The sequence below is a fragment of the Cynoglossus semilaevis genome, chromosome 9 (genome assembly GCF_000523025.1).
Source record: "Cynoglossus semilaevis isolate Cse_v1.0 chromosome 9, Cse_v1.0, whole genome shotgun sequence".
Classification (NCBI taxonomy): domain Eukaryota; kingdom Metazoa; phylum Chordata; class Actinopteri; order Pleuronectiformes; family Cynoglossidae; genus Cynoglossus; species Cynoglossus semilaevis.
In genome coordinates, this window is record NC_024315.1 from 852381 (window position 1) to 863806 (window position 11426).

The 11426-nt window shown below is 44.1% G+C and overlaps 1 protein-coding gene and 1 non-coding gene across 3 annotated transcripts in view; both read left to right on the plus strand.

Moving 5' to 3' along the window:
• The first annotated feature begins 1702 nt into the window (after positions 1-1702).
• trnac-gca (transfer RNA cysteine (anticodon GCA)) lies at positions 1703-1774 on the plus strand. Its single transcript has one exon. It is a non-coding gene; the product is annotated as a tRNA-Cys (tRNA).
• Positions 1775-6303: 4529 nt separating this feature from the next.
• LOC103383236 (uncharacterized) overlaps positions 6304-11426 on the plus strand; it is a 14717-nt gene continuing 9594 nt past the window's right edge. The window contains exon 1 of one of the 2 annotated variants that reach the window (XM_017035013.2): positions 6304-7675. In XM_017035013.2, coding sequence (XP_016890502.1) covers positions 7604-7675 — 72 coding nt within the window. In that variant the 5' untranslated portion in view covers positions 6304-7603. The remainder of the gene's footprint in view (positions 7676-11426) is intronic. The other variant, XM_017035014.2, reaches the window with a different exon arrangement.

An 11426-nucleotide genomic window follows, 5' to 3' on the forward strand; every position in this document is an offset into this window, starting at 1 on the left:
TAGTTAATAACCTGAGATGAAAAGATAAAGAGTGATGGCGGTGACTTTTCCTTTTATCTGCCTTCGACCTCTGCTGTACCACGAGCCAAAGGCTCAGACTGTGCACGTCACTTTTGTTTTTAGTAATCACTAACAAATACTTCTTACCTTCCTGTGGCGTTCTCTCTTTGCGTCTATATTTAGTTAAAACAAAAAAAACAAAAACAAAAATCAAGCACTGTTTTAACTTTGACACCACCATGTAGTACTCACAGGTAGGTACTGTACCTCAGCAAAGTCGGACTTATCACCTGCCCTCTGTATGAACTCTCTTTCCTTCTTTCCTTCATCAGTTCCATAAAAAATAAATAATAATAAAAAATACTTCCTCCTTCTGAATTCATATTGTTTTTTTGCCCGCTCGTTAAGTCGTCCGATGGGTATCTTACTCTATCAGGTCATGTCATGTCAAGTAGGTATCAGATCGGACAGACTGTAGTCGTTTTTTTATGATGTTTGATTTTGACCAAATTCAAACCCAGGCCTGAACACCTGCTCTGATTTTTTATTTATTTATTTTTTGCCTCTGGTTTTGGGGGTTTCTTTCATATCTTTTATCCGGGCGGGGGGGGGCCTCAGTGGTAGAGCATTTGACCGCAGCTCAAGAGGTTCCCAGTTCAAGTCTGGGTGCCCCCTAAGTCCCGTAATCTGTTTATGTTTGCATGTGCTTTAGGATTTAGACATGACTCAATGGCCTTGTTTATAAAGGAGCGTGTGGCGTTCGTGTGTGTGTGGTCGTACGGAAGATTATACCCAGGTCAGGAATGGACAAAAAAAAAACCCTCAAGGTTCAGTTCTGCACCAACGCAAAGAGACGACCTGTCAGAAAATATCACGTCATCGACAAAGTGATATCCAAAAAAAAAAAAGAAAAAAAAAGCGCTCAGCTTCTCGGATGTCACATTTTTCCACAGGTATTTGGGTCGAGTGGAAAAATGTTTCGGAATGTTTCATACCAACCGCTCCAAACATGTTTTTTGGAGGTAATTAAATGATCCAATGATCAGGATCAGTATTGGCCTGATATTGGTTTAAAAATTTCAGGACCAAACATTGAAAAAATACAACTGTACCTCGTCCGATCCGACACATAAGCCCAAATCCTCGACTGAACGTGGTGCGACGTGCCGTAAACTGGTACATTATTCCCTCATCGATGTCGACCCGTGGCATCCTGGGGGAGAAAAGAAGGTATCGGATCAGTATCTGTATCAGCAGATGTTCCAAGTTTCAGTTTCCGTTCCCAGTTCGGATGAGAAAATTGTTGTACGGCGCCATCCCCGTTAGCTTCAGTTTTGTTACGTAATGGTACTGCGAGTACACTGACACTTCCTAGTACTTCACAGTCCTTTCCAACTTTTGCTTGGGAAGTGGCGGATGTTCTTTCAGGGATTCTTTCGTACTTATGCGACGTTCATTAATAAGGCCTGACGTCGCCGCGCAGCTCAATGCCTCAACATGAATGTCTAATCAAAGCTGCTGATTCTCTACAAAGAGGGGACACGGTGGAGGAAAGTGAAGCCGAGGAGAGTGGAGGTTGGGGGGGGGGGGGGGGGGGGGGGCGTTCCGTCTGAATGGGGATTTATGCGGAAATGTCTTTGCAAAATGTACCAGCGTAAAAATCAAAGCTGTATCCACGGAATGTTTCAGATTTTTTTCCAGCGGGGGTATGGCTCAGTGGTAGAGCATTTGACTGCAGATCAAGAGGTCCCCAGTTCAAGTCTGGGTGCCCCCTATATTGGTGCCCCTTTTTTAACACATATCATTTCAACGAGAGCTGGATTTTATAAACGTGAGTTCAGCCCTTAGCCGTATCGTTTTCCCTTCCGTGACAAGTTTTTACATACGCTGGAAAAACGACTGACCGTGCTCCGGCAGGTGGGGGTATAGATCAGGGGTAGAGCATTTGACTGCAGATCGAGAGATGCCCCCTAGCTGACACCAGTGATATCTATTGTTAGGGTTAACTTTAAAGTTTTAAAGAAATCATTTCTAAGTCTAACGTGGCTCCTGAATTCCTTTTTTTTTTCTTAAACCAAGTATAAAACCCAGCTCAGTGGTAGAGCATTTGACTGCAGATCAAGAGGTCCCCAGTTCAAGTCTGGGTGCCCCCTATAAATGTGTATATTGGTACCAGGCTTGTGTACCTGTAAGTATTACAACGTGTGATACACTGTTGTAATTTTCTGTTTTAGAAGCGTGCGTATCTGACGGCGGTGGCGTTCTGTTTTATAAGCGTGCGTATCTGACGGCGGTGGCGTCGGCGTTGGCGGCTGCGTCTCTCGTCTCTTCATGTGTAAATTAGAGCTGGAGCTCAGTGTTTGACACGATGGAAACCCGGTGACAGTCAAGTTCCCCAGCTGCTCGGCATCTGCCGCCTCATTGTGTCGTTTGTATATTTAGAACACAACTGCACATCCACAGTACTGCCTCACCCCTCCTCCCCCTCTCTTCTCCCTCCATCCTCTCCCTTTTCATCGTGCCCCCCCACCATCCCCCGGACTCAACGCTGCCTCACTCGGTTTCCATCTTTTCAAGACATTCTCCAGAGAAAGAGAAATTTACTTTTGAAGCACAAACAATGCAAATATATGTGACTACGATTTTCTGGAACATGTTGAAATATTTAAAATGGCAGAAGTTTGTAAACAAAGAAAATGTGAAAACAGCCCCAGATGTCGTTTCCTCAGGGAAACAATATTAACAAGTTATTTAAAAAAATTATAAATTAAATATTGAACATTTCACACTGTAAACACTGAAGGTGTCATGTGACCTGAGCTGCTGCAGAAGATCTGAGATCTGTATCATTGACCTCATTGACCTCTAGTGTTATTTCCACTTCCACTCAGCTCCAGACGACTCGGCCCGAGGACTGTGGCTGAGATGAAACCAACCAGATAATCTAGATTATTAATACGACATTAATATTAACACGATGACGACAGTTCCTCCCTGGCTGTGACGGCACGGATAATTTATCTTCCCAATTACATTTCTGTTCCTCTGGTGACTGTGACACAACTTGACGAAGGGAAACTGATGATTTTTTTTTTTTTAACTTCAGCTTCACATTTCAAGTCATGCCAAAAGGATAAACTGCTCTTTCCACTCTTTCTAGAAACTTTCTTTGAACCAGGAAACAAACAAAACAAACAACGTGTGGGGAAAAAGAAATAAAATGTCTGCGTGTCATTAGTGCATCTAATCTGATTCCAAACTGAAATCTCAATCTCAATCTGCTCCTCTGTGCCTGTGGGTGGAGCCATTTATCACCGAGGCACCGAACTGCCACTGATCAACTCTGCCAACCACAGAAATCAGTGGTTCTCAACCTGGGGTTCGGCGGAGGACACGACTCACACACACACTGGCTGCAGGGAATTTAAAACATATACCTACGTCTTGAATTTGAAAAAAATCACATTTTATTTTTCCAATAAAGAAGGATTCAGTGAATGCGTTTTGTAACCGGTGCGGTTCAGTACCTCCGCTGTTATAAATCAAGTGTTTACATAAGTACATATGTTCTACATGTTTGTATCCACAGCCCTAATGATGTGATCACAGCGCAGCCTTCTGTTCGGCTTCATCCTTCTTTTTTATTAAGAACATTATTTGGCAAATGATTAATTAGACAGTGATACATGACACTTAATGAAAAAAAAAACTGGCTTCAGGAGAAAAGGCAAAGACTTGTGGAGGCAAGTCTGTGACCTGGGTTCAAACTCGGGTGGGAGTCGAACACCCGTCTGCCTCGGCTCGCTGACAAAAGGCTGCAGTGACGGAGGAAGTGAAGAGGGAGACGAATGTGTCTGTTAATATAGGACATTCTAAAAATGAGGGGTGAAAGTGATGTAGGGACGGGGGAGCGGGGGGGCAGGGGGTCAGCTGGGACAATTGTAACTGTTCTCATGGTTTTTAAAAAGATCAGAAGCAGAGAATCTGTTTCCGAAATCACTCACTCATTCCCGACTACCTACTGCCTCTCTAGGGAGTTATATGTATCGCACTATATAGTAATGAGTTAACCAAAAAACGCTTAATTACAACGGACTGTTGAACGCTACTCATCTCTCGGCCATGTCGTCACCCGCCCCCATGCAGTGCCCTATGTAGAGTGTAGGGGGCGCTTTTGGAGCAGGACTTTTCCTGAATTTGAGACACAGATCTGGGGAAAAGTAAGAAGAAACTTCTTCACCAGGAACCAGTTTTTCTCTGGTTTAATTGAAGACAATAACTGGGTCGCCACACGTGCACACACGGTACATGACTTCGACGCCACAACTTACTTCCTGCCTGACTGGAAGTCCCAGTTGTCGCTCAAGGACCTCAGGCCGCACCGATGTAAACCAACACAGACAGACTGAGGTCACTGAGGTCAGACTGTCACTTACTGGAGCAGTACGTCTGTCACTGTACGCTGAGTGAACCGAGGTAAAAGGTCATCTGTCTGTGTGTGTGTGTGTGTGTGTGTGTGTGTGTGTGTGTGTGTGTGTACAGGAATAGCAGCACTGGGATGCCTGCTTCCTCTGTCTTCCCTCTGCAGAGACACGGAATCTACAAGGACGTCTGACCTCCACGGCCATCCATCAAACACTGAGCTTCTCCAAAACTGTGTCATCGTGCTCAGCCATGCAGTCAAAACCAAAACAGTTTTGAAATTCAAGCAGAGAAGGTGTGACAAAAAAAAAAAACTCTCTCTCAAAGGGATGATGGCTCGTTTCCCCGTCCACAGGGAACTGGGAACGTTTACGGAGAAACCTCACAGTCAAGGACCACTGGAAAATAACTGAAAATGTTTTTGTTTTTTTTACATATCGACCCTAATAACACGGTATAAATCTACGATAACATGTTACGTTTGTGGACATGGTCAGGACTAGTCGTCACACCCTGACACTGAGGATGAATCTACTAAAAAAAAACAAAAAAAAAAACGTCAACATTATAAATAAAAAGCCCCGACCACTGATATACAACCAATGTTGTTCAAGGAAATGTAATCACGTCAACAGTTCCTCAGCACCAAGTGATCAAACCCGCTGCGTCCAAAGTCACTGAGATCTGTCAGGACTGAACAGGACTGGGTTTGTTTTACAGGCTTCAACAACGTCTTGTCAGGACTGAACAGGACTGAGTTTGTTTTACAGGCTTCAACAACGTCTCTGTTTGTTTCTACCTCAGCCAAACATCACATCCGTCTTCGGCCTATCTCTTAATTTGTCACATTCTATCCTGCCAACTCAGCGTGGTAACTGTAATTTGCTCGTAACATTAGTCATAGTGATCACAGTGACTAACTGATGTGATTCAGTCGTGGGAACAACGTGCTTGACATAATGAGTGTTACCAGGATATCCAGTTACAAAGTGTGGCATGTCTTCACATTAGTAATGCACAGGTGAAAGCCACTGCTGATTGGTCCGCAGACCGTCCCAGTACGGACGAGTACTTTCCAGGGTTTTTTCCCCCAAATATTTTATGTTGGTATCTACGAATACTGTTAAAGTATTCAAAACAGCATTGACCAATCAGGACAGTGATGTGATTTTCCCAGCGACAGATGTAAACGGATGATTTATTTTCTTGCTCACTTGCGTGGAGATGTATGGTAGCATGTATGGTGGTGCCTGGTGGTAAAGATGTAAACGGAGACAATGCGTGGAGACAATGAAGAGACATTTTTATAGTTGTAGCATGTATGGTGGTGCCTGGTGGTACTGCATCACAGGGACGGTGAAATAGGTATGTACTACAGTATAGTACTGTACATGTACTATACATTGCATAACACTGTATTTAACCACTGCACACATCAGGAAAGACAAAGTGATGATCATGATCCGCTAGTTTCAATTCAGTAAAACCTAGAAAGTCTGTTTGGTTGAACACGACACTGATTTACACACAGGTATTGAAGAAAGACACAAACTAAAAACCACATTCCGTTGTTCGGCCTGTCACCGTCTCAAAGATGAAAAGAAAAAATAAACAAGCATTAAATGAATAATAGTTTTCAGATCGATTAAATGAAATTAGATAATTATCCACGGTACAACTGATGATCTCTGAGGCCACATCAGCAGTTGACGAAACCACACATCAATCAATGGAGTGTGTGATAAAAAAAACACCAAAAGTTCCTAGAACTTTCACTGACTTTTATTATATTGTCGGTTGTTGACTGTTAATATTGTAAACGATTAGTGTCAGAGCTGTAACGTATGTAAAACCATATAGAATCATTAGTTGACGTTAAATTCCGTGTCGTACAATTAATCTATAATGATGGCGGAGATCGTTATCCCTAAACAGGAGGCTGTGAGCCCTGCCTTAATGACGTGAAAACCCTGACATCAGGAGTAAAGTTTAGGGACCAACGTAAAGTTAGCCACCTCGGAACCTTCACATCCGACAATATTTCAAAATAAGAGCTCATGAGTACAACGGAATTCTCCATAGTCTGCAGTATACGGTGTCCGACAGTCATTCGTCTTCATGTTGAAACCGCTGGAAAAAAAATAAAATGTTTCCACTTTTTTTTTTCCAACATCGAGATTTTTAGACAAAAGACCGGGAACTCAAAACGGACGTGTGTGGGTTTTTATTCTGGAAACAAAACAGGTCCAACTTCCGTTGTGATTCCTGTTTTCTTCGCGTACTTGACAGTTGAAACTTGGAGGAGGCCCTGCTTGGATTTGCAAAAAAAAAAAAAAAAAGCTGCTCACAGCCTAAAACGCCAACCAGAGCGTGAAGCGCAGCGAAGAAAAAAGAACGCTGTGCGGCGAGAGCAGTTGAACGGCGTTCGTGAGGAGAGAAGGAGCGGAGAGAGACGCGGAGAGACACAGACACATGGAGCTGCTACCGACCCGCAGACAGATGCGACGAGCAGACAGGTGAATTACGCCGCTGTGGGAATAAGATCACATTCGCTGCGGAGAGTCCGGCGCGTACGCACGACGCGCAATTTTCACCCCCCGAATCTGGCCAACTTTTACGCACGGACCTCTGGAGTTAAGACGCTGTGGTGATGACAGAAATGCTGCAGCATTCTCTGTTCACACGTGCGAGTTACACAGAGCAGCTCCACGGCTCGGTTTTAGGATAAAGAAAACGTCTTTGACCGTTTCCCTGATGTCACCAAAGATCTGAAAACAAATCGCACAATTTTCTGGGGGACGATTTTCGATTCACCGCCAGGTCTGTCTGGTCCGTGCTCCCCGTGCAGACTGGTACCTTTTTCAGACTGCTCTGCTCCAACATTTTTACGCACCTGTCCTGCCGCTGTCCATTCGAGGGACTTTTTTTTTTTTTTTTTTCAAAAGCAGCGGTGTGGTGGACGGAGTCAGACGTCTGGCCTGTGCGTGAGTCACGGGTGAGCCAACGTTTGGACACGCGGCGCTCGGAGGCACTGACTGACACAGTTGGAGGATATAAAAACGGTGCTCGCGCTGCACGGCACACGACACCGGGAAGAGGCTCTCGGTGCATTCGCGGGATTGGACGCCGAACTGCTAAATGCCCAGCAGGTCGCTTGCGGCTCCTCAGGCTGGGCGGCGACATGAAGTCCTGGGTCCGGCTGCTGCTGCTGGCTGTGCTCTCAGTGGCTGGTCTGCAGCTCGGCAACGCTGAGGTAAGACCCGACGACCTACGGTACGATACGATACGGGGAGGACGTGGGTCCAGAAAATGCGCAGGTTCTGACGGGTCTGTAGAGACCGGAATTAATGTGGAATCCAGTGATGTTCCAGGTCGTGAAATGTCAAAGTAACAGAAACTGTTTCAGGTTTTGGAACGAGGTTGAGCCAAAAAAAAAAAATTTTTTTTTTTTTTTTTGCGTGCATACTTTTGCCGTCAGTAACGCACTACTGGTTAAGTTGGCTGAAAGGTGATGAGTGTCTGTGACGTCCTGTCCCTGTGTTTTGGATTGTGCACCGGTGTTGTGTAAGCTGTGGACAGATTGAGTGGTTGTTGAGTTGACGCTGCTGATACAGTTACACCTGACAACATGACATCTGAACTGAACTGAACCAAACTGGGACTGGGAACTGGATGTCGGATAAATTGCGCCACCTGTGCATTCTAGCTGCAGTAGCTCCAGCTGCAGCCTGTGTTTTGTCTCTGAATGGCTGTGATTTTTCTCAACTACTGTAGTGAGGGGAGGAGAGAGAGAGAGAGAGAGACATAAGGCCTGTGTGTGCATGTGTGTGAAGAGAGGGTGAGGCAGGGCCTTGGCTTCTGGCCGAGCCGCAGAAAAGATAGAAGCTGGAGCTCCTCTCAGTTTAGCTGCTGATTTTTTTTAATTTATAAATTTTTTTTCTCTACCTCACCACAGCTGTATGAACGACTGTCACTCAGTCCTGGCAACAAAACTAACTCCATTCTGTCCAACCGTTCAGTCTCCAGGCGAAATGATCAGAATCTAAAAGAACAGCACGTTAATGGAGGATTACAGCCAGATTAGGATTATTATAATAAATTAAAATTACAGTGGAGTTTCAAGATTGGAGTCTAATCCGTTCCACAGCAGCTCATGTTGATCCACTCGTATCTCGACTGCATTTTTACCATTAAAAAAAATAACTAAAAACCAATTAATTCGTTCCGATATAAACAAATATATTGATCATAAAAACTAATAAGAAGAAAACATGATATATTATTGGTTTAAAAATTGGTAAAAAATAACCCAGAGAGGGACAGTGAGCGAGACAGCGCCACACAGTGGAGTGGGGAAATGGAGCTGGGTTGAGCAATCGATGTTTCCTCGTATCACGAGGAAAATCCTGGAAAAACACACTGGTACAGAAATAGAATTTTTACCAATGAATAAAAAAAAAATCCCTGAAATATGGCAATACCAGAAAAAAACACTGAGAAAAAAAAACACCCAACGTCTCCATGTGATGTCACTACAAGTTATACGCAGATCAACCCGATATTTTTTTTTAGGTACAGCAGTAACTTCACACACATCGTTACGACGACGCACCCGAAATCCTGTCGAACCGATTTGGCCGGAGTCCAAACGCGTTGTCTTTCTCCCGTTGGTCCGTAGCTACTCTACTGTCCCTGGTGGCGATCGTACACCTTCGTACACTGACTTCACTGTGGTGAGCTGCTGTTCTGTGTGACAGGTGGAGGCGGTGCGGACATCGGGGGTGGGGGGGACACAGGCGACAGCACCAGCCGGTACCAAGGCTAATTAGACTAATTAATGCTGATTATTCAGCTTTAATCAGTTTAACCTCTGGTTGAATTTCTTTGGCCTGGTTTGGTGTCTCTCGGTGTCACGGCACGGCAGGGACAGGGACGAGAGAATTGGTTCATGGACAGGATGACATGAAGACATGAGTCTCCAAAAACCCACAGAAAAGCGTTTCTACTGACACCTGCAGGTGATGACGAGCCGCAGGCCAGGAGCCGTGAAAGTCATTTTTTCAAAAGTCAAAGTGAAAAAGTCAAAGGAGTAAAGAGGAGGGGGAGGGGGTGACTAACCCACCGTAACCACCGCTGTAAAACCCCACAGTCACCACAACCAGCTGGTCGTCGTCGGCGGTGACACTTTGACGCCTGTTGTTCATAGTTGCGATGTCTCCGTTTGTCAGAGACGGGACGTCAAAAGGACAGGAATATTTTCCTACTGTCTCTCGCTGTGCGGTCGAACATCCGACAGCACAGATGACCCATTCTCACATGGGTCACATCACAGAGGATGTTCCACGCAGCATCCCACACGGCCCGAACGGAGCGCAGGCTGAACAATGACCCCTCACGGTCGTGCCGCTCCGCTGAAGACGGAGTCCTTTGTCCTTCTCAAATATAAATTAGTCATGCTTATCACTGCATCTCATCAACAAAGACGTGGCATTCTGAGACTTTGACGAAATGAGTCGACGAGGTCGGGTCGTCCGGGGACTTGGGCTTCACGCCGTGGAAACGGAGATAAACAAAGGGAAAACATTGGAGGTTTTTTTTTTTCCTCCTGCAGTGGCCAACTACAGTCACAACAATCACCGTCACTGTGATCCTCATCACTTGTCATAGTTACAGATAGCATCAAAACCACACTCTCTCAATTTGTCTAAAACTGAAGGCTTGAATCCAAAGCCACCGTTTCACTCCTGTCACACAGTATCCATAAAAACAGCCTCAAACTGCAGAAACCAGAAGGATTAAGTGCCTTGCACAAGGGTTACCCTGCTAATTACGCCGTTAAATCACCCATTCTGTAATTTTGCTGGATTATATTACACGCCTGTTAACACTTTCAGTGCCGCAGGATGCGATTGGCCGCGGCTGAAATGATCTGTCGTCGCTGTGTAAACAAGCACCGGCTGACCCGCCATGTGACCCCTGTGGTGACACAGCATCAGATGGAGGGCAGTGTGAGCGCTCGTCACACACTGACGTCCCCTGTGTGTGTGTGTGTGTGTGTCACCGTGTGAACTCAAAAGCTGAGGAAATATTTAGAAGAGCACGACGTCTGACACGTGGTTGATGTTTCAGATTTTGGTGAAAAAAAGAAAAGAAAAAGTTACAGTAGAGAAAAAAAAAGTTGTTTTTTTTTTACCTTGGTGGATTTTAAACAACGTCGGACTGTGATGTGGAGATGATCCGACGCTGGTCGGATTCATCCCTTTTACATAAGGACGTCGACTAATCTGCTGCAGGATTTCATGTACTTTGTGTGTGTTTCAGTGTGTGTTTCAGTGTGTGTGTGCACACATCTGTGTCAGTGGACGTATGTGCTCGGGGGTTTTTTCCCTCTCTTTTTAATGTGTTTGATAAGAGCAGGGTTTCTGTGTCTGTGCGTGTGTTACAGCACAGAGTGGTGCAGAAGGAGACATGGGCACAGCTCTTATATATACTGTATATATACATATATACACATATATGTATATATATATATACATATATGTGTATATATGTATATATACACATATATGTATATATATATATACATATATACATACATATATATGTATATATATATACATACATATGTGTATATATATATATATATATATATATGTATATATATATACATACATATGTGTATATATATATATATATATATATGTATATATATATATATACACATATATACACACAGTATATATGAGAACATGCAATATTTGAAATATTTGAAAAATAAATGTAGTTTATCGCCTCATGTTCCATAAACATCTCACGCCGTCCTGAGTTGATACCAGTTTGTCTTAAAGAAAGATGTCATTCTGTTTTAGTTGAGTAGAGAAATGAATATGAGAAAGAGGAACGTCAGCCAATAGGATGGTGTTATGCTCTCGGTCGACATCTCATCTGTGAGGAGTAGTAATTATTGAAATTACCACACGTTGTGCTGTGATTGATGTGTCTGA